The sequence below is a fragment of the Gambusia affinis genome, linkage group LG07 (assembly GCF_019740435.1).
Source record: "Gambusia affinis linkage group LG07, SWU_Gaff_1.0, whole genome shotgun sequence".
Classification (NCBI taxonomy): Eukaryota; Metazoa; Chordata; class Actinopteri; order Cyprinodontiformes; family Poeciliidae; genus Gambusia; species Gambusia affinis.
This window is the reverse complement of record NC_057874.1, coordinates 9,447,974-9,470,916: the sequence shown is the minus strand read 5'-3', so window position 1 is coordinate 9,470,916 and position 22,943 is coordinate 9,447,974. Positions and strand designations below refer to the sequence as shown.

The window sequence follows — 22,943 nt, the reverse complement described above, 5'->3', positions numbered from 1 at the left end:
TCTGATTTTGATGCCAACCAAAGAATTGACACTTTTTACAAATTATGAGTAGAATCTGACCAAAGTAATTTTATTTAGATTCCAGAAAAAGGGAATAATTTTACAATTATTACAACACTTTTTTAAAATAAAAATTGATGGAACAATTAGGAAATTGTTCCAGCAATTTCTATATTTAAATATAAAAATCTTAAAGGAAAAATGTGTAGGAGCCCTGGTGTTCCCTGGTTTACCAACACATATTCAGCTTTTGATCATTTTTTTAATACCAGTATGATTAAATTGGTGATATATTGGAAACTTAAAGTCAGTTTTTTTATTTTTATTTTTTTCATTCACCCCACAGTAGTTTTGCAATGCTCTGTCATTTTGGAGCATCCCTACGTCTAATCATAAAACAGAAACAAAGCAAATTAGGAACCACCAGGATTCAAGCCTGTGATAAACTGGAAGATGCTGAAATAGCATTTTCATGCTTCACAGGAAAGTTTCATTTCACTATGAACTGAGAAACAAGACACAATAAAAAAACAAACAAACTGATGCCTTCGAGCTCCATTGAAATTCGCAGCTTAACTCAAAGGCGATCCAAACCCTATGAAGCAATTATTATAGGGGGTGTATGCAAATATTTGAACCTGGGTGGAGTAGAGAAAATTCACAATAAATTCAACTCTAGATCCTGTTTCTGCAAAGTAAATAATGTTGATAAAAGTGCCAAACTTACTCATGCAGATGGTGATTATATGTAAACCTGTAGTTAGCATTATGGAGGTGTAGAGAGGGTGAGGGGTTGGGGGTGGCGCATACGCGATTAGCCTGGAGTTGATCCCCTGGGAGCAGATGGTGAATGGTGGCTTACCTACATGCTCTGAGTCCCAGGAGTTAACAGGAGTCTGCAGTCATGTTGGAAGATACAATGCTAGGCTTTAAAGAAGTCTGAGGACTGTGTCTCATGAAAGAAGAAAGGTAAGCAATATTCCCATATTTAAGTAGAACATACATAAGTTTACTTAATAGTGGTAGCTACATTTGGTAGCTTTAGACAAGACCATATCGTTTCTCATCCTTTCTTCAAATCAGTAGAATATTTCAGAGAGTGATCAATTCATTGGTGTCTTATCCTTATCTTCTCTGTTCTGCTGAGGTTCTCCAGCAAACACACGTTTGGTTTTAGCTTCCTCCTGGTAGTCTTGTGTAAATCAACCACCTCATCTTACAGACTGGGATCACATCAGACGTGATGTTGCTGAGCAGTGCTGCTGTTTGGCTGCTGCTCTGTGTTCAGTGCCTGCATGGCTCTGCCCTCCCTGCCATGTCCTCCTATGAGTTCACCGCCTACAGGATGCAGCAGTACAACCTGGCGCAGCAGAAACATGGTAGGATCAAGTTAAGGACGTCATGCATCTTGCAAACAAACAAATAAAAAAACCCATTCCCACAGCATAATGCTGCCTGCACCATGTGTCACTGTGTTTAATTTGCCTTGCTTTATCTTGTGTGAGGTTGCCGCGGAGCCATAGTTGTGGCGGAGGCGCGCTCTGCCGACGAACCGTCGCTGACCCGCCGTTGTGTCATCATGAAGGTTCAGGACTTCACTGTGGAGAAATACTTTGAAGCCCTGAGACAGAATGCTGCTGCTCTGCTGATCCTACTGCCTCAAAATATCTCCGGCGTTCCAGATGAGACAATAAAGGTAAAACCCGGAAGGTTGTTTGTGCTCTAAAAGCAGATTAAACGAGACTCTAACTGGTTAAAACACTCGCTTTACGTCTCAGTCCTTCATGGTGAGTGAGAACGAGGCCTTACAGAAAGAAACTCTTACTCCAGTCTACGTTGTACCTGAGGATGAACAGCTGCTTTACATGTATGAGGAGGTGAGGCAGGCTGCAGCTTCACGGACCTCATCCATGTTTGTCAGAGGTAAAACAGACAGTGATGTTTACTATAAAGGTGTGTGCTGCAATGATGGACGGGTCGATATGTGTCGACAAGGACGGATTTATAAGGATGTGGGCCACTTGGTTGGAGCCAGTCCACCAAGGAGAAATTCCTTTACAAATTACAGGATACAAATCAGTAAAAGAAAGAAGAAAAGTTTTTATTTTGAGACTAAAAAAGTGGTTATGAAAAAAAATACATAAATGAATATAAATAAATAAATATTATGTATCAGCTTATGTAAAAATGTATGGTATTATTAAGGCATTGTAGAATTATTATGTCCTGTAGCCAATAACTCCATGTTGTTCCCAAAGAAATCAACTAAAACTTTAAAAGTTTTTATATAAAGTACAATATTTGCAAAACACACATTCAATAAAAGAAAGAGAAAAAAATTCTGCTACCCTCCAAAAAATGGGGCGCTGCCTGGTCCAACTACATCTAAACCCTTTCTAAAGTCTGGCGCCATGTGTGGAAGCCACAGGATGGATGGGAAATTTGTAATAAATCGATTATAGTGTGAGAGAAAGAGCTTCTTTTTCATTTTCAGAAACTTTTTACTGAAAATGTTTTTACTGTTTGCAGTTCTTCGGAGTATGGTCACTGCTACAGCTTTCCAGATCTTAGTGAGCAACAACAACGCCATTAAGGCCATCACTGACAACACCATAACCACACTGGAGGTGTGAACTCAACTTGAAATAACATACTGGCTATTGGAAGTTTCAAACGGATCTTTTGCGCTTCCCTTAAAAGTATCTTTTCCCTAAAGTCCTGCTCTTGTCTGGTCTGTGCAGGGTGTGCTCCCTGGAACCGGAGAGGATGCTCCCACCATCGTCATCACCGCCCACTATGACTCATACGGACTCGCTCCGGTGGGTTGGCCATTAACGAGTTTACAAGTTCAGAGCGTTGACCTGTGAAATGCTTTCAACCTTGGTTTGAAACTTCCATCCCGCTTAAAAGCTCAGGTCTTTCGGTTCAACCCGGCACTTAAGCTTGGATGTGTTTGTGTAAAACAGTGGCTGTCGTATGGGGCAGACTCTAATGGCAGCGGAGTCACCATTCTGCTGGAGCTGGCAAGTCTTTTCCAGAAACTATACGGCACCTCCCGTACCAGACCACAGTGAGTTTGAGTTTGTTCACGAGTCATGACACGATGAAGCACCTGCGACTGGAAATAATGCCAAACTAGAAGATATTAAGAATGTGCGTTTTAATATGGCCTCGATTGGTCAAATTTAATGCCTCAAACCAGGATGCTAAATTCCTCAATGGAAGATCAAAAACAAGTACAGAACCTTAAAAACAAAGTATTTACAGCTACATTTTGTCACTTGAGGATGTCTGGTTTTGGCTTGTTTTCCTTGAGTCCGGTTAAAACACAGTACCACCCATTGTAATTTATTCTCACCACAACTTCAGCTTTCCCGTGAGGCTTAATGCGAGCTTCGTGTTTTCTTTTTGAAGGAAACTGTGACGTTTTTCATTAATATTATCGGTGGAAGTACTCAACAAAAATCATTAAGAAGATTCTAATTTATATTTTAGATATAATTTAATGTTTTCCTTGACCGGAGGAGGAAAATACAACTTCCTCGGCACGAAGAGATGGATTGAGGAGAATCTTGATCACGCCGGTGAGATAACAGCCTGCGATTGCGCAGATTGTGAGCCGGAAATTAATCCAAAGAAATCACCATTAAGGTTTTAATAAAGCCCAACCATTCTCCTTCAGAGTCCAGTCTGCTTCACGACAACGTGGCATTTGTCTTGTGCTTGGACTCGCTGGCCAAAGGTGACGAACTGTACATGCACGTGTCTCGCCCCCCGAAGCCCGACACTCCTCTGTACTCCTTCATTGAGCAGCTGGAGGAGGTAACCGCTCTTATTGCGACGGTACGCGAAAGCGTAAACATGTCTTGTCGATATTAATGGTGTTGTGTGGTTTCATCGCGTGTTTACCCCCTAGGTGGTTTCCTCCAGATTCCCCTGGGTGAAGGTGGGATTGGTGCACAAGAAGATCAATCTTGTTGAGTCAACGGTGGCCTGGGAGCACGAGCGCTACAGCCTACGGAGGATCCAGGGCTTCACTCTGTCTCATGTGGAAGATCCCAAGTCTGAACTTCGTGGGTCTATGCTAGATACAATGTATGTTTGACAATATTTTTAGTTGGTTAAAGAATACGTAGATTTGAAAAAAAAAAAAAATCCTTTGTATCTAATTTTTTTATTTTATAATATATAATAATGTGTAAAATAAAGATAAACTAGCACAGAAATAAGCATGGAAATATAATTCTATCTTCTGCATATCATCTTCTAGGTCCCAAATCGATTTTAGAAAACTTAAACGAAACGGGATTATCATAGCTGAAGCTCTGGCCCGGTACATGTACAATCTCTCAGACCAGGTGAATAAAGGCATTCCATTTTGATAATGTATATGAAAAAAAACATATTTATATTTTAATTTGTTTTAAAAGCACCTTGATCTGTGACTTTTTTTGTTTTAAGGGTTCACCAAGGGATATTCAAGTTTTTAAGGGTCAGCTGGTGAGTTCCTTGTGCTTTGCTCCATGTGCTGCCCTCTGGTGTTCATGCATAGACATTACAGGGCGCTTCAATTTTCCTAAAGCACTTCTGCAGTAGAAATAAAATGCCTTGTCGATTTCAATTATTTGTCGTGCAAATAGAAAAGTTTTATCAAGAAGAAGCTTTAGAAAAAGTAAGATGAAAAACATCTCCAAACTGACCTTGACATAAATGTATTAGCTTTTTATCTTTTCAGACTTAAATGACGTTAGACATTATCAGGATACCTCTGTTGTAAACCCACATATTTGTCCTCAATACAGGACTTTCAGGACAGCCGCATGTCCAGTTTGATGTCCTTTTTGACCTCTGTGCCCCGAGCTGCCCAGCTGCTGCACAAGGAGCCCGGTCAGATCCTAATGGTCAACTCACTGGAGCACGAGTTCAAGCACTACCTGCAGCAGGTCCATAGACACACCTTTCGACAGGACAAGAGGTGAAACATGCAGTAGTCTTTGCGTTTCATTCAATGACTCAAAAGCAACAGAGCAACCTCATGATTAATGTTACCTTTTCATGCAGGGACCCTGAGATCACCTTTTTTGATCAAATGAACCAACCAATTGTCATGTACAGGTAAACATCTGTGCCAATGTGACTTTTGTGTGTGTGCGGAAAAAGGTTAAAGGTTCGGAAACTAAAGCAAACCTTTTTCAGGGTGAAGCCAGCAGCGTTTGATCTGTTCCTAGGAGGATGCATCACTGCATATTTGGGGATTGTTTACTATTCAATCCAGGTGAGTTGAAGTTCATTTCACGAAGCATTTCTGCAGCAATCTCAACAGTTCTGTGACATACATACACACAAAAAAAATTGGATTCCAGTAGCCTGATGAAAACTCTGTGCTGCACTTTGCTTCATACGGAGAGTCTGGCTTATTGGCTAGTGACAAACGATTGCGACCTGGAAGCGTGGTGTTTTTTGAGGTTTTAAATTTTAACCCAATTGCTAATGTTTGTCCATAAGAAGCTTAAAGGAAATCGCCTGCACTACAAAGAACTGTCCTTCACTGTGAAGAGAGAGCTGCAGAGCAGGATGGGGTGAATGTTAATGTTAGTACAATATTTGGAAGCACGGTCAGCACGGACTGAACGCTTTTGTTCACTTCCTCCGCTGCCATTGCTAAAACTCCAGGCAGACTACAATTCTAAAACAGCCCAGAAAATCAACGTCATCGTTCACAACTTCTCCTTCTGTTCACTCATTGGCCCAGTCAAAAATCGACCAGCAAATCCAAGTCAAATGGGGAAAACCCAGAACGTACTTAAGAAGAATTGCGCAGGAAGGTAATGGCCAGGCTAGGACTCCATTAGTATATATTTGAGGCCTGTCAAAAGTACTCTCTAGAGCAAGCATATGAAAAAAGGAGTCTGGGCAGATGAGAACCAAAATTTAACCTTTTCTTTATACTGTTTCTTCACTGTGGAGCCGAAAACTAACAATAGATGCCAGAAAACTCGACCCCCACCAGAAGATGGTATTATGCTGTGGGCATGAGTTTCTTCAGCAAGGACAGAATATCTAAATACTTAAGGTTTTGCCACATCAGTTCATTCATATGTGTTAACTTTCTTAGTTGTTACTTTTGTTCTTTTTTTTTTTTTTTTTGCATTTTGTTTTAAATTTTCAGTGTTGGTCTCTTTCTCTTTGGATTCCTAATTTGTGTTTGGTTTTGTTCCCTTCCCAGTTTGTCCCATTCACTCAGTTCTCCTGCTCAGACTCTCCCTCTGATCTGTGTTAATCTATGTCCACCTTTATGAAATCACCCCAGAAATGCATACTACATACTGGAAGGACTTAAATTGCTTCATCTAACTACATTTTATCACATGTTCAGTAATTGACTACTTTACAGATTAGAATTTATAGCTGCATCTTTTGCATTTTAAGTTTAAATTCTGAATGGAAAAATGAAATTGCTTACAGTTGTTCAATATTAATCTAAAATTAGGTTAAATCAGCCGACACAACTACGGCACATTTACATAAATACTTAAAATCATTCATCACGATGAAGCTGTACATACATGGTAGTTATATACCATGTTCCTTGCATCATCTAAGTGTACCTAGGAGACGTCTGGTTGGTTTCATGTTTTTTTTTAAAGGTGTCAGAGAAATGAGAGCTGAATACTCCCTTTTCAGATTTTTGTATCCAGTTCACAACTATGCGGTTCTGCTGGTCTATCACAGTGTTGTAGCGTGACAAAATGTAAAAAAGGGGTTTCAATATTTTTGCAAGATGTTGTTTATTTTGTTCTAAACCCCTTGCCATTCAGGAGGATTAAAATAATCTCGATGCGTAACGTTTTCAACCTGTTTTCTCCTGCAGAATTTCGGGCATCTGTACGCTGCACTCAAAGCTGCAGTGAAAACCAAGCATCAGTGACGGTTTCAAGGATCCAGGCTTTTACGGCTTCCTGAGCTCATGACAGACGTCTGCTTCACAGAACATTAAAGCAATCCAGCGCTAAGTTTTCCACAGACAGAGCACAAAGCGTTTGCTTTTGTGCTCTGTCTGCTGTTCACAGATGTGTACGTTCCTTAGAAAGGACTTTCTAGAGAGTCGTAAAAAAAGATGCAAATCAAGAAATAAAAGTGTTCTGTCATCAATCCTGCCGACAGTGTGAATAACCGGGATCTGTTGTCCAATCGATGAAATGCATTTTCTCTCACATTACTATGATCACTTGACATGACACGTGTGTGCGTGTGTGTGTGTGTGTGTGTGTGTGTGTGTGTGTGTGTGTGTGTGGCTGAGCTTCGACGCAGCTCCCAGGCGAGGTTCAACCACTGCAATGGACGCTCAGCCAGTTCCTGTCACAGATAACTCAGTGAGATTGCCACAGACACAATGGCCCCCGCAGTGCTCCACGAATTATTAATGCTTGTGTGACGTGGTGACAGTCATTGATTGTGGTAGAGTCTACGAATTCTGCAGGGTTTTTATTTTTTCCTTCTTCTTAGTTCTGCAGCTCTGTTCAGACCGGTGAAGCTTAAAAGCAGCCGAACGGCTGTCGGTGTACAAAGTGAGGGCTGTGTTGTTGATCGGGGCCCTCGGAGCTATGGAAGCAGGTCAAGGGCATTGACCCCAGGTATGCGAGTCTCTGCAGGGGGCTTAAAGCTCAGGGAGATTAGTGAGTGCTCAGGTGGCACACAGAGAGTTGTTCTGCTTCAGCAGGGATGATCTTAACCTGTCCAAAACGGACGAGATTCTTCACAACAGCAACAGGCCAGAGCAGTCGTTCGATCTGTTTTAAATCTGAAGAGGATTGATGCATGCTGTAATGAGGCAAAATCCCAAAAAATAAACAGGTGTCGTGGCACCTTGGATTCAGAGTAAGTGACATACAGCCTTGAAAAAAAGATTAAAATGCATACTGTTACAGCAATTATGTAATCTTCCTAGAAGTAAAAAATAGAAGCAGGGGAGGTGTTGGGGAACAGATATAGGTAAGGGGCGGAGCTTACAGGATACTGCATGACTTTCAGGCAAACTGCAGGTAGGGTGTGGATAAACAGTGAGACGGTTTCTGAAGATGGGTCCCCAGCTCTACCTCACAATGTACAAGGAGCATTTCAGATCTCCGGGCAGAGCAAAAAAAGCTGAACTTCGACCCACCTCAGCCCACCGCAGGAACAACCCTCAGCCACGGCCGGTGAGATGGACACTCCTCCGCTTTTGCATGCATGAGCTTTTTTTTGTGGTCATACAATGATTTGTTGACTCTGATAGGAACAGAAAGCTAATGCATATTGTTTGATGTGACATGATTTCTGTTTATTTTGAAGAAATAAACAGAAGGTGAAATCGACTCTCTAGAACATTATGTACTTACAATATGTTATGTGACTGAAAATAAAAGAAATGTAGGAGTACAGATCATGCAAAGATTTTTGCTCCCCAAACACTTCTTTTCTTTTAAATTTTTAACATATTCCATCATGTTTAAGAATAAGAACATGACAGATGTCTAACAGTGATTTAGGAACATTTGACCTTCTTTTAGGACACGCCAAATTGAGTTGTAAACACAAATTCAGTCATAATGCTGACTGATTTGCATGCATTTTGTTTATACAAAGAAACAAAATACAGTTTCTTTGTATAAATAAACCAATATTACTTATTGAAACCGTTCCCGTTTTGTCGCATTAAAACCACAAACTTCAAAATGTACATCTAAAGACGGATCATTTTCTTTTCGGTGAGCGACATTTGAAAAAAACATTCCTTAGGAACCTTAATTGGATTTAGGTCTGGACTCTGTCTGGGTTGTTTGGACACAAGGATTTGCTCTGGCCGTCTGTTTACCGTCATTGTCCTGCAGGAAGGTGAACCAGCATCAAATCTTCTGCAACCTTCAACAGGTTTCTTCCCTGGATGATCCTGTTTTCAGGTGAATTGTCAAGTCTAACCAGCTTCCATGGCCTTTCTGAAGAAAATCATCCCCACAACATGATGCTGCCACCACCATGTTTTGATGTGGAGATTGAGATCTGTATTAGCAGCAGCAGCTGTAGTAGTAATTTTATGCCACAAACAAGATTTATTTAGAGGCCAAAAGGTTTACATTGGACTCCTCGTGTATTTTTTTTCTAGTAACGTCTTTCTTCTTGCCTTCCTCAAAGGTCAGATTTGTGTCGTGCACAACTAATAGTCGTCCTTTCAACAGATTCTGCTAGCTGAGTTCTTGACCTTTGTGGCGCCTCCAGAGCTAAAGTGGCCTCTTGGTTGCTTCTTTGATTAATGCTCTCCTTTTAGAAAAAAAAAATCCCCCAAAAATTCAAAAACCTTTTGTGGTTGTGATATGACAAAATGCATTGGGTCTAATGTCAATCAATATTTTTGCGAGGTGTATAAAAACTGAACACCAGTGTCCAAACAAAGTTTGTTAAAATGAGAGTTTGCTAACTTTAGTTTGCAGTTTTTCTTCTTCTTTAGATTTCTTTGTTTCCAATTTCTATTTCCTTGCCTCCCCAGGACTTCCTGTTTCCCCGCAGTCTTCGGTCAAGCTACAGACCAACACTTCTCTACCCTTCGCCCCCTGTGGACACCGGCCGGCCCTTTTTCCCCCCTGTGAACCATTTCTCAGCTCACAATCCTGTCTCAGCTTTTCCTGAAAACCTTTTAGGCAAAACAAATTCAGACAGCCCACATCACATGCCTCCTATCAAGGCCCACAAACTCCAGCTGAAAGAGACTCCTGCTGCGAGTGACGGTCAGGTTCCCACCACTCTGAGGAGCCCTAATAAGTAATTATTAATCAGCTCCCCGTTTCGCTTAAAGGTAACTATAAACACATTCTGACATTGATGGATCTGCTCTGCAGGACAGCAGATTATCAGAGGAATGTCAATCCACTCTCAGCACGACAACTCAGGCAAGTAAACAACCTTTGAACTGAAGTGATACCATTTAAGACACAGAGTTCCTTGCATATTTGTACTTTTTCATCACATTGCTTCCACAAGCAGAAGAGTATTGTGATGTGATTACCAACACAAAGTAGAGTACAATTGTGAAATGAAAATAAATTTTGTTACAATTAAAAATCTAAACTAAATCATTATACCTCTGCCTGTTTGTTTGTTATAATGAGGTCTCTGAGGTCTTCACATTATGTGATTAAATTACACAATTAGAGTCTATTTACTAATCCTGTGACTATTTATTGCATTGGATTTTTGTAAAAATGTAAATGCAAACAGACACCACACTGCTCATATTGTTGTGTGCTAAAATTTGGAGAAAATCATGTCGAATGTCCTCTCCACTTTGCAAGTGTCAACTATTTTGTGTTGGGCGATAAAAAAAAAAAGCAACACACACACACAAGTGGAATAAACAATGAAGTTTTTATTGTAGCAAATCAAGTAGCATAAATACTTTTGCAAAGCAATATAGCAGTGTACTATAAAAGAAAAAAATGACAGTAAGATCTCTGCCTTACAACAGACCACAAGCAGGAGTTCAGTTTCAGACGAGACCACAAACGAGCAGCGCTCCTGCAGCTGCAGCTCCTCTCTGCTTTGAGCGGACGCCTTACAGGAAATGTTGCTCGACCAGAACTCAGGATTTTAGGTGCATGTTCTTATCATATTTTTTGTGTGTGTGCTTTTTTTTGGAGGAAGAGGAGGACTTTAATGTTGTTCCTGAAGTCTGATTTTGATCCTGTGCTTTGCCAACAGCGACTGCTACAGCTGCTTTCATGTAGTGAGGCCCTGCCAGGCTGCTCACTACGTCATACACCCAGAGTTTGTCTCTGAAAGCCTTTATTAGGAACACCGGAGGTTGCCCTCTTCCAAGCTGGGGAGATTCAGAACGAGAGTCTGTTCAGCTACTTCCCTATTCTCTGCTAATTAACCACGCCACTCTTTGCAGAGCAGCATGCGGACTTTAAAATTTCCTTTTTAAATAAAGGGCAATGTCTTTCCAAGGGCTGTCTTGTCACTATCACGTTGGATGAAGAGCAGTCACTCTCTTGTGCTACCAGTTCATCTGATTATTATACTACATTTATACTTTTTCCACATATGTGAAAAGTTTCTTCCAATATTTGTTCAGCAGAGAAAATTATTTTTGGAAATGTTCACATTTGTTTTTAGTAAATGCATTTTTTTAATGGGACTATTGGCATAAAATTCCTCACACATACAAAGACATCGAGACAGTCGAGCTCATAATTGAAGTTGTTGGTAATAATATGTGATTGAGTATTAAACACCTACAAAAAACCGAGGTGAAGAAGGACATAGAAAGCTAAGATAACTTGTTTATCTACGGGTGAAACATGTTAAAGCATTCCAAGTCTTAAATAAATGTCAGTCTGCTTTTTTATGGGAAACATTTGTTCAATCCAATCAACTTGAATGAATCTGAAAATATAGATATTGACATAAAAAAAACCCAACAATTTTCTAACATTGTTCATTCAGCATGCAACAGGTAAGCAAAGTATCAAAGTTTTTCTAAGTTTAAGTATTTCAGCGTTACAAAATTAACAGCAAGTGTTGTTAAAATTTGAAATTAACAATTAGTAAGCATTAAACATGCTCAATGTTTATTTTACACTTTGTACATTTAAAACTGTGAATTCTGTGTGGTAATTAAACTATTGTGGGTTGCTAAATTGAAAGCATTTCTGTAAGCGGCGCAGTATGAAATAAAGATCAGTTCTCCACCTGGACTACATTTCCCTTGTCAGTGTGGGCGTAGATGAAGGCGGGGTCAACCAGGCGCGTTTGGGTTCTTCTCTCGGACTTTTTTTTTTTGTTTTTTGTTTTTTTGTGCTGAGGATTGTAGCAAACAGACTCAAAACCGCTGAGGAGATCGCTGGAGATCGGTAGGGGGGGAAACAACAACACTTTCTTCTTCTTCTTTTTTTTGTTTAACAAACGGTAACGAAAATCTGAATTTTAATGAGAGATACGAGCATTTTGCACAGATCCTGCGTTGTTTTTCTTTACTTAACTTTCTTACACCGCCCATTAAGTCGAGAAAAAAACAAAACAAAAACGGGTCGTTCTCCCCACATTGGCTGCTAAATAAATAGCTTTTGTTTTTAATCCATAACTCATGTTTTGGTGTCTTTAAATCAATGTGTTATTGTTATCCGTAAACATAATTATGTGTGGGGAGGAAAAAAGCCACATCAAAAGTGGAGATCGTTGTTTAATTTCGTTCTTGCTTGCTTAATCTGTGTATTAAGTCTGTAACATTCAGCTCTGCATGTTCATGTTCAGTGTTATTGACTGCGTCCATAATTAGCATGCGGGAACACGCTGAGAACACCGAGCCCTCAGCTCTCTCTCTCTCTCTCTGGCACAAGTAGTAGTCTGACTGGAGCAGCTGTACCGACTAGATCAGCACTTCTTTATGTTTCCCCTCCATGTCTGATAATGAATCAGCCGAAATGACAGATATAAGGTCACTGTAAACAAACAAATGAGACTAAAAGGGACTCTATGGGAAAGCACTTCTCTACAGTACAGTACAATCATCTGAGTAAAAGATTTTGAATTACTCATTTTGGTTGGTGCTTGGTTAGCTTATGTATAAATGACGCTATTGTTAAAAAAACAAAATGGGTTCTGCTTCATAGAATTCATCTAAATTAGCCAATAAATGGCCTATTTCTTAAATATTAAAAGATGTATGACTTCCAATGATGGTTGATCAAAGTTTCAAGATGTTTTTGAATTAACCCTGTCTAGGCCATCATGTGTTTTGTTCCAGCATAGCCTTTATTTTTAACACTTTTTTCACTTAAAGCTAGAAAGGATTCGGTTCGAGAATGTTTTTGTTTTCATTTTGCGCTTGTGTTGAACTCTAAAGTCTGCAGTTCTTTGGAAGCTAAGAAAAAACTTGTTATTGTCAGACTGAATTAAAACTCAGGGTCTCCAGCTCCAGTCCTTCCACCTTCATGAAGTTCTGCAGAGACCAGGCGGCGAGTAATTCATTTGATTCAGGTGTGTTCGAGAAGGGGTGCATCTAAAGGCTTCGTTTGGATTGTTTGTGATAGACTTACACCTAGTAGTGTGCATAATTGTATAGTGGAAGGAAAGTAATACCATTTGCAGATTAAAATCAAGAAAGTATGTTTTACCTTGCAATTTTCAAATCAGGAGCCTCTACCCCTATCTCAAATCTTTTGCAATTTCTAACAAGTTTTCCTCTAGATGTGTGACCTTTATTTATCTCCATCCATTTCTCCCTCATCGGCCCTGCTGAAGAGAAGTGTCACCTCAGCATCTTCCTTTAACCGCCGTGTCTTTGAGTGTCTGCAGCACCTCCTGGGTTTACGTGGGCCTCTTTGCTGCTGCTTTGAAACCTCCTTGATTTGCCTTTTTAAAAACACAAATTGCTTCCCTCCCACTTTAATTATTCACTAAACTATGTGTGGGTCATAAAATTCCAATAAATCTCACTGAGTTTTTCTGTTTCACCGTATTCCCTAGACTTTTTTATGTTCTGCTGGCAGTACAGAACATTCAGTCAGAGAGAACTTAACCTCCTTCGCTCCCCTGTGTTTTCATATTCAGTCTGTTCTGATTAACTGCGTGTCAAACCAAGTCACTCAATAGATGTTGCTGTTTGATTTGCTGTGAGGAACAGTAACATTTGCATAAAACTGGTAATGTAGCTTTTTCTTTGTTCTCTTAAGTGTCAGCCTGTGTGGTCACATTTGACTGCAGTGATCCAGGTTGTGTCCAGTTTGCCTAATCAGGAGCGATACAACACAGCGTTCAGTATTTCTATCTTGCCTCATTGGACTTTGCAGGGCTTTGAGGCTCAAATCCCTCTTTTCTGCTTCTTTACACTTCATTCCACACAAATGAGTTGTTGCCAATTGAACCCATGTGTTAGAATTACTTTCAGCAGCATCCACTTTGTCTCTTTAGGGCCAATTTGACAAAGATTTGTTTTCTTAAATCTCAAATACATCATTAAAGTTTATAACCTGACAGCCTGATACCTTCAAGAGCTATGAAATCACTTTGTTCAGCAATGTAGAGCATGTAAAAACCAGAGCTTGAAGTGTATTACAGGCTTTGAGTCGGTATTAAAGAAAAAATGTAGAGCATGATTTTTTTTTTGTGCTTCACATTTTTCCTAGAATTTTCAGATGGTTGATTTTTTTTTATTTTTTAAACTCCTCTGTTATCTTGTTTCCCCGACAAACTGCAAACAGACGTGACAACACGCCTAAAGTCCAACCGGAGGCTCCCTGCTCAACATTTTTGATGATCTGCACAACATCACCCCAGGGATTTGGCCTCTGAAAAACACAAGCCATGTACCAAGTGGTGCCCGGCGGCGCCGGGGGCACGATTACAGATGTTCTCCCCAAGCAGAAGCACACCAAGGATTCTCGGCCCTTGGTTGGAGCTGGAGTTATCGGCCTGTTTCTGGTCATCGCAGCCGTGACTGCCTGGTGTTATTACATAGCCTCCCTGCGCAAAGCTGAGCTGTTGAAGACTCAGCTGCTGGATCTCAATAAGGACGGTTACATTATACGCAACCAGGGAGGGTCCATTGTCTTCAGAATGGATTTCAGGTTGGTAATTCTATTTTATTAGATTAAAAAAGCAAAACTTGTAAGAGATCCACACCTTTGCCCAAAATGTTAAAATAAAACTGCTTTTATCCTTTTCTTATGAAATGATTGTGACGCTTATCTTTTCCTGACATAGCATAATCTCAAAATTTTCATTTTCATTCATCTCTTCCAAACATACGGGAGATGAAACAATAGTAAAAAGAGATTACTTATATTTTCTGGAGACACACAAAGTGATAAAGAAGTGACTTTAATTTGATGTTATGGCTTACAACTAAAGAAAATAATTGATCCAGTTCCTTGGTAAAGTCTAATATCACAAAAGACCATTTAACACACAGATTATGACCTATACAACCTTGGGAGAGGTTGCTAACTTGTCTGTAGTGCAGCAGATATTCACTGACACTCTGTATTGGGATGGGTGGTTAGGGTTTTTGATGACTGTCCTAAGACAACTACTAAAAATCCCAAATTCAAAAATTAGATTAACAATGAAAGATATTTTAACACAAAATATCCAGAAATGTATTTTTATGTACTGTAATAAGATATGACAAGAGTACTTGGCTGAAATGAACGTTGTGTTTTCAGAGCTTAAAAGAGAAGTATCACGATAGAAGTTAACTTTAATGATCTTCCTATTTATTACAATATAATTAGTGTTTTTGTTATCAACCAAAGACTGAAAATCAAATAACTTTTTAATCTTGACAGATCAGGGACCCTGGACTTGGACTCCTGTTCCAAAGAGGAGGAAATTCTTCGTTGTGTTCGGACCACTGACAGGAAACTTAAGTTTTTCATAAAAACAGTGCGGCCCAAGGACACTGTGCAGTGCTATCGTGTGCGCTGGGAAGAACTGGTCCCCAACATTCCTGTTGAGCATGCCATGACTTACAAGTTTGCGCACTGGTATGGGGGAGCAGTGTCAGCAATTCAGCACTGGCCTATTTCTATTTCAGGCCAACAGGCTCCCAAGCCCTTTGTTACGAGCGACATTTACTCAAACCGAGGAGAATTTGGAGGAATCTTAGAAAGTTACTGGTTGTCATCCAACGCCACTGCCATCAAGATCAACAACTCTGTGCCTTTTCACCTTGGCTGGAATGACACGGAAAAAACCATGTACTTCCAAGCAAGGTACCATGATACCCCTTTCAAGCCAAACCCGGGTGAGGCTCCTTGTGCTGAACTGAGCTACAGAGTCTGTGTAGGTTTGGATGTGACATCCATTCACAAGTACATGGTTCGGAGATACTTCAACAAACCATACAAAGTGCCTGCCAAAGTCATGTTTGAGCATCCTATTTGGTCGACTTGGGCTTTATATAAGCGTGATATTGATCAAGAAAAACTTTTGACCTACGCTGCCAACATTCGCAAGTACAATTTTAACTGTAGTCATCTGGAACTCGACGACCGCTACACAAAACGTTATGGAGATTTTGAGTTTGACCCAGTCAAGTTCCCTAATGCATCTGAAATGTTCCAAAAGTTAAAATCGGATGGCTTTCTGGTGTCTCTATGGATTCATCCTTTCGTTAACTATGACTCTGAAAACTTTCATCCTCTGGTAGAGCGAGGGTTGTTTGTCCGAGAGCCAACTGGACGGCTGCCTGCGTTGGTTGATTGGTGGAATGGCATTGGCGGCATCTTGGACTTCACCAACCCAGAGGCCCGGGAATGGTTTGCCTCCCAGCTACGTTCCCTGCGCTCAAAGTATGGGGTGTCCTCTTTTAAATTTGATGCAGGGGAAACGAACTACTTACCTTGGAAATTTAGCACAAAGAATCACATTCGCGACCCCAGTTTTTTCACAAGGCGCTACACAGAGATGGCTGTTCACTACAATGATCGAGCTGAGCTGCGCAGTGGTTATCAGTCCCAGAACATATCCTGCTTCTTCAGACCGATTGATAGAGATTCTGTCTGGGGTTATGAGCTGGGCCTCAAATCTCTCATCCCCACGGTGCTCACCATCAGCATCCTTGGGTATCAGTTCATCCTGCCAGACATGATCGGGGGCAACGCCTACGTGAACCACACAAGCGGAGATCGGGCATTACCTGATCGAGAGCTGTACATCCGCTGGCTGGAGCTGTCTGCCTTCATGCCTTCTATGCAGTTTTCTATACCTCCATGGGAATACGATAATGAGGTGGTGGAAATTGCTCGGAAATACACAGCCATTCACAAAAGTCTTGTGGCACCGCGGGTCCTCGAGCTGGCAGGGGAGGTTTTGGACACTGGAGACCCGATCATACGGCCACTGTGGTGGATTGCCACTGGGGATGAGACGGCCTATAAAATTGATTCCCAGTTTCTGATTGGGGACGACCTGATGGTAGCTCCAGTTTTAGAGCCTGGAAAGCAAGAACGAGACATATATCTACCCGCTGGGCACTGGAGAAGCTACAAGGGGGAAAGATTCGACATCAAGGAGCCGCTGCACCTCACAGATTATCCGGTAGACCTGGATGAAATTGCCTACTTTCTTTGGGTTTAGCAAGAAAGAAAATGAAAGACTTGATCATTTCATGCTCCCATTTCCCTTCTTTTGTGCCTTTCAAAGAGATTCAGACACCTTTCATATTTTGTCGCTCTACAAGCATAAAAGTCAATGTATTTTCATAAACTTTTATGTGTTGATTTCCCACAAAGTATAATGTAATCTAACATGAAGTAAAAGGATACATGGTTTTAAAAAAATTCTGCAGCTGGAAGTGTAATTTGGATTTTTCTTCTTGCTTTTCACATCTAGAGACTGAAATGTTTCTCCATTGGTCTTTGCAAAATAGCACAACTTAATCAGATTTGAAGTAGAGCATCCTGGCACAGATTCTCATTTTTTTCTCATCCACATTAGTAGAGGCCATAACAATTTTTATAAAAATCTTCTAGAATTGAGTTTTTGATCTGTGCTGCTCCTTCATTGACCACAAACTTCATGACTACTTTTCAGATTAATGCTCCACTTGCCTGACTTTATGATAGTCATGTCTTGGCAGGTTTGCAGTTTTGTGACATTTTCTATTTTTAGATCACAGATTGAACAGCCCTCTGTGAGATCCTCACAGCTATGGACAGTTTTGTAAGCCAAATCTGCTATAAGCTTATCAGCAAGTTTATTGATATGTTCTTTGGTCTTTATGTTGCTGTTTGTTCCCTCATATTCTTCAACAAATTGCCTTAAAAAAGCACCTAGATTTATTCATATAAATGGACACAGTGGTTTCTCAAGGCAATTGGTGGCCCTGGATTTTCTTAAGGAACATCAGAGTAAAGGGGGGCTGCAAGAAAACCATTTCAGAGTTGTAAAATATCTTAAAAGCCACGCATCTCTCATCAACCCTTTCACAATTACTTTATGTTATGCCACAAAGATCCCAATAAATTCATTGGGATTTGTGGTTGTAATGTGACAAAATGTGAAAAAGTTTAAGGGGTTTGGATAGTTTGCCACTGAATAAGAATCTCAGGTGACATGATGTGAAATGTAAGAAAGTTCACCTTCCCTAAAATAGCTGTGAACAGGAATTTAACTTGTGAAATTGCAGCAGATCTGAAAAGCTTGGTCTTTATTTGAATTTAGTTTTTTTTAATTGCTTATTGTTGCCATATTCTTTAGCATTTGCCACTTTTTAAAAACAGAAATCTGTTATCTTTAGCCAGCACTGGCCACTTTATGCCATTCTGCCTTACCAAGAGCTGCAAAAGAACTAAGAGCACATTTATATCGCTGTATAATCTCAAGCTTATTGAATAAGCAGGCGGAATCCAGATTTTAGATATTTATCATATTTAGCACCACTTCAAGTCTTATATTAAACATTTGGTAAAGAGGAATATATAAGCCAAGAATTGTTTGCCATAAAGCTGTTTTATCAGTACTATTAGGCAGATTGCACGCTAAATGATGATATCCTGTTCTCCTGTGACTCCGACTGCTCTTCTCGTCGTTTGTTGATTCTTATCAGGAAGCCAGGTTTAACGCTTCAGCTATCAGGACAAGAAGCTGCAGGTTTAATCATTACATTGCTCTGACTGTGTAACGTGGTGCCTTGTAACACGTTTTGGACAAGTAGAAGACGATTTAAATATTTAACGCTTTTCCTCAGGTAACAGCTTTCTCAGGCTTTGTTGTGTTTGAGGTGTGTAACTCTTATTAATGCTTTCAAACAGCTAGAAACATTTTAATGTAATATATGTGGATGGCTGTAACTGGAATCCTAAGTGTTTATTCAGCTTTTTATCAATTAAATAATAAATAATTATAATTTTGTTAGGGGCTGCACAGTGGTGCAGTTGGTAGAGCTGTTGCCTTGCAGCAAGAAGGTCCTGGGTTCGATTCCCAGCCCGGGGTCTTTCTGCATGGAGTTTGCATGTTCTCCCTGTGCATGCGTGGGTTCTCTCCGGGTTCTCCGGCTTCCTCCCACAGTCCAAAAACATGACTGTCAGGTTAATTGGTTTCTCTAAATTCTCCCTAGGTGTGCATGGTTGTTTGTCTTGTATGTCTTTGTGTTGCCCTGCGACAGACTGCCGACCTGTCCAGGGTGAACCCCGCCTCTCACCCGGAACGCAGCTGGAGATAGGCACCAGCAACCCTCCCGACCCCATTTAGGGAAGAAGGGTGTAAAGAAAATGGATGGATGGATTTTGTTAGTCAATAGCTTATCTGACCTGGATTCCCAGCCTAAATGGTACAATATTTTCTTGCCATATTTCTTTAATGTAATGTTTATGTATGTTTTTCACTATGTTGCTACAAGCTGCTCATTTACACTGTTTCTTTTAAGATCGTGGAACATCAGTTGTGGCCATATAAGCTTTTTTAAAAGGATTTTTTTTTTTTTTGTAACTAAAGATGAAACAGATATCAATCATCTGATTCAGGATCGGAGCTCCAGACGTGTGACATCTCCAATTAATACCCAAGAATACCTCCTCTGTTTCCCCCAACCCAAAATAAAATAAGACAAATACTGTGAACAAGTGCCAACTTCATTTGTGCTTCACATATTCAGTCATATAAAAAGTGACGTAATTCAAGGACTCCTTTATGACAGAACTTTTAGTATACTTATTTTTGTGTTAGTCTTTTAAAAAATGTTTGTGAATTCTTGTTCCTTTCTGAAGCTGGAATAAAATATGACATTGAAATGTAAGACCAAGAGCTGACCCACTCCTCTCTCTATTAATGTGTGAATTGACCCTTTTTGAAATATTGTATATTAATGCTTTGTGCCTCTGACCCATAAAGTGGTGCTAACCTGACTTGATCCTTTAGCTTGCTGCTTCTGCACTGACCTCAGTGTGTTCTGTTTATGTCCTTTGACATCTTGTCAAGAAAACATCGCTACGTATTTATAGCAGCTCTCACTTAGCATCTGTGCCAGGCTCATCTTTGACACCATTTCTGTCTTATGGCTAGACTGACTGGTCTGGCTATTTTTGCTTTTGATTCTTTGAGCTCAGTGTGTGCCTTTGATGTTTATTTTTATTTTTTAATATATGTTTGGATGTGACTAAAAGGCTGCATTCATTCTAATGTAATTTTGTATTAATGCATTAAAAGAATTACGATACCATCGTTTTTGTTTGCATTTAATCCCAATTATTTTTCTTTTACTAGAAGTTCTTTGTTTCACAGGTGCAGCTTAAAAAATACTAGAAAAAACGATAATCTATTTAAATGATTTAATACTAAAGTTGTATATTTTTAGTTTTTGTTGAGATGATTTTTAGGATTATGGATAACGGCAGAAGAAAGCTTAAATTCTGCATATCGACAAATTAGATTAAATGTTTTAATGAAAATTATGTCCTGGCATACATGGTGCATTTTAAGAAATTAGAATATTATTTTACAGAAATAAATTTACCTGCTGATGACGATGACCTAATTTACAGAGATCCACCTGCAAACCTCGCTGATTGTATGTACATTGTCACAAACAAAAGATATCATCCAGGTCCAAACATTGACCCCTGATGGACCTCATGAGGCGCGTTCTAAATTGTGACGCTGCTTTAAATTACCATCACAGACGAACGTAAATACAAAAACGATCAGTGGTTAAATCAGCCAGCTGTCCTTGCAATCACTGAGACACTAACCACCTATAGCCTCTCCTGTGTCTGCAAGACATGAAAAATAATGAGCCAGTTGGTCCCATATTGAAAGAGACGCCCTTGAGGGACATCTCCAACTTTTATTTTTTTTATTTTTATTTTTTATACCAGACTCATCATGGGGCAATAATGACAAGGTGATGAAACAATAATGCAGGTTATTTGGAGACTTTGTTGCGATCAATAAATCATCTGGTGGTTCGTGATGTGAGGCCAGAGAGCAAGTGATATAAAAGTGCATGACCAGGCACCAAGAATTAAGAAAAAGAAAAAAAAAGAAAAAAAGAAAGAAAAGCGGTGGGGGATAAACTCAGAGACTGCGGAAACAATATTTCTTAGTTACGTCATTAAACTTGGTTGTTCAAAAGTCGGTTCAAACAATCTGGCATCTCCATTTCTCAAAGCTGCAGTCAATCTTTCATATGTTTGGGGAATTTATTCCATTTCGCAGCGCTGGGATATGGTTTAGAACTAGTTCACTTTATCTGTAGATGCCTCATCTGTCTTCAGAATTGATCTTGACTTGCAGCCTGTGTGGGGAGGACATACATTCATTGATTAGCTGTCCGTGTGCTGCTGGGATCAATATTATTTGTTGGTGTGCTTTCTGCAGTCGCATTGTTTGCTTCTGTCCGTCTTTTCACAGGCCGAGAGAGAGAGAGAGAGAGATTTTTGCCTTCACTAAACATCGTGACGTCCGCAAATCTTTTCTAAGTATCTCACAGATTGAATGCAAAACATGATTAATAAGTTATTTTTGTTTACAGAAGACATATTTTGGGGAACTTGTTAAACTTTCAAAGATTTATCGCTCCAGCTTTTTGAATTCCAAAACAAACCAGAGATATGAAGTAAAAAACGAAAATAACTGTTTATGTGACCAGACCTTGCAGAGCTGCAGTTGTCCAGCAGGGTGCAGTGTAGCTTCACTCTTTAATTCCTTGGCTGACACGTCAGTGGACCGCAGCCCAGATGTTGTCCACACACACTTGCACACACACAGATGCTTTCGCCAAACAGGACACATAACTGGCAGAGCCCTTCCCCTCTTCCCTCTCCACCTGTGAGCCCACCTGCATGTCCATCTGCAAAGCAGAGATGCCAGTTGTTCTGGTTAGGAGCCACTGTGTCTCAAGTACCTGTCCACATCCTCAATAAAAGACTTCTGTCTGAGAGCACCTTCAGTCTGACATGCATGATGAAGCAGGCATGTCGTACAGAGAAACGAGCCGTCGAAAAGGTAAACTTAACGTTGCCGAGCCACAAGAAAATGTCTGGTGTATCTATGAGCTTAAGGTCACTGCGCAGCTGTAATGTAAATAGGAAATCCAAGAAAGTGTAGCTAAAATGTTTCTAAAGTGTAGCTAAATTGATGTGGAGTTGAGCAAAAAATACAACCAAAAATAAGCTAATTATATATCTATTAGTAGAACTTTACTTTTAGGGGAGCAGGGGGGATGAATCCAGCTTCTTCACATTAAATGCAGACAGGGCATTTACCATGAAACACCACAGGGGAAATAAAACCTCTCTGCACCATCTTGTGTGAAGAAAGAATCTTTGTCCTTAACCCAAGATTTTCCCTCCGTAACTGGAATGACCTCGCATCTGGCGTTGCCATGGCTTGTCTGACAGGAGTGCGTCTGTCCTCGGTAGGTAACAAATGAACCCAGCACTCCAGAGACTCGTCTCACAACTGTTTATCTTTTTCACCTGTCTGTTCGGTGCACTGCATCACGCTGACACTCCTGCGCAGCCTTTGTGGATTGCCGAGCACACGGCCCTGCCATTAGGGCGGCGTCCTCGGAGGGGAATTTTCTAACTTTTAGGCTGCGGTTTGCAGATTCCTCTACCTGAACTCCTGGAATATAAAAGATCTTAATAAGAAATAAATCCTTCTTTTATTACTGCAGCATTATCTAACACTTTGAGAAAGAAAAATTACAGTCATCATCTATATATTATTCAACTCATATCACAGATCTTCTCTAAGGACTGAGACGGTCATGGAAGACATTCCAGTCTTAGTTTAGCCATAAGTTTTAGGTGATGAGGCCAATGGTAACATTGATGATTACTAGTTAAGTATTCACATTAAACCAATTTTTTGTTTATTCTTTTAAATTAGATTTTTTAAGAAGCTTATGAACCAGGTTCACAGCATTACACGTCATCCACCATACTTAACAATGGAAATTAGCAAAC

The 22,943-nt window shown here is 40.1% G+C and overlaps 2 protein-coding genes across 7 annotated transcripts; both read left to right on the top strand.

The window, feature by feature from the left end:
* Positions 1-139: 139 nt before the first annotated feature.
* On the top strand, positions 140-7,200 carry zgc:109965 (Nicalin-1-like). 2 transcript variants are annotated; one of them, XM_044122876.1, is made up of 16 exons: positions 148-969; positions 1,223-1,379; positions 1,506-1,696; positions 1,779-1,923; positions 2,530-2,627; positions 2,742-2,819; positions 2,967-3,070; positions 3,496-3,584; positions 3,683-3,822; positions 3,917-4,095; positions 4,271-4,358; positions 4,462-4,500; positions 4,803-4,975; positions 5,062-5,115; positions 5,197-5,275; positions 6,872-7,198. In XM_044122876.1, the coding sequence occupies exons 2-16, from the start codon at positions 1,244-1,246 to the stop codon at positions 6,926-6,928; spliced, it is 1,650 nt and encodes a 549-aa protein (XP_043978811.1). In that variant the 5' UTR covers positions 148-969; positions 1,223-1,243; the 3' UTR covers positions 6,929-7,198. The 2 variants fall into 2 exon arrangements, with proteins under 2 accessions (XP_043978812.1, XP_043978811.1); XM_044122877.1 differs by lacking the exon at positions 5,062-5,115 and having other exon boundaries at positions 140-969; positions 6,872-7,200.
* Positions 7,201-11,754: 4,554 nt separating this feature from the next.
* On the top strand, positions 11,755-20,190 carry myorg (myogenesis regulating glycosidase (putative)). 5 transcript variants are annotated; one of them, XM_044122872.1, is made up of 4 exons: positions 11,816-11,940; positions 12,921-13,011; positions 14,235-14,600; positions 15,321-20,190. In XM_044122872.1, exons 3-4 carry the CDS (start codon positions 14,338-14,340, stop codon positions 17,110-17,112), a joined length of 2,055 nt encoding a protein of 684 aa, XP_043978807.1. In that variant the 5' UTR covers positions 11,816-11,940; positions 12,921-13,011; positions 14,235-14,337; the 3' UTR covers positions 17,113-20,190. The 5 variants fall into 5 exon arrangements, with proteins under 5 accessions (XP_043978805.1, XP_043978807.1, XP_043978806.1 ...); XM_044122873.1 differs by having other exon boundaries at positions 11,820-11,885; XM_044122870.1 differs by lacking the exon at positions 12,921-13,011 and having other exon boundaries at positions 11,755-11,885.
* Positions 20,191-22,943: the final 2,753 nt, after the last annotated feature.

Excerpts from the sequence above, each read along its gene's own strand:
- myorg (XM_044122870.1), top strand. The coding sequence starts at position 14,338 with ATGTACCAAGTGGTGCCCGGCGGCGCCGGGGGCACGATTACAGATGTT. Across the intron at positions 14,601-15,320 it reads GTCTTCAGAATGGATTTCAG|ATCAGGGACCCTGGACTTGG; the intron begins GTTGGTAATTCT and ends TAATCTTGACAG.
- zgc:109965 (XM_044122876.1), top strand. The coding sequence starts at position 1,244 with ATGTTGCTGAGCAGTGCTGCTGTTTGGCTGCTGCTCTGTGTTCAGTGC. Across the intron at positions 2,628-2,741 it reads ACACCATAACCACACTGGAG|GGTGTGCTCCCTGGAACCGG; the intron begins GTGTGAACTCAA and ends TGGTCTGTGCAG. Across the intron at positions 4,359-4,461 it reads TGTACAATCTCTCAGACCAG|GGTTCACCAAGGGATATTCA; the intron begins GTGAATAAAGGC and ends TTTTGTTTTAAG.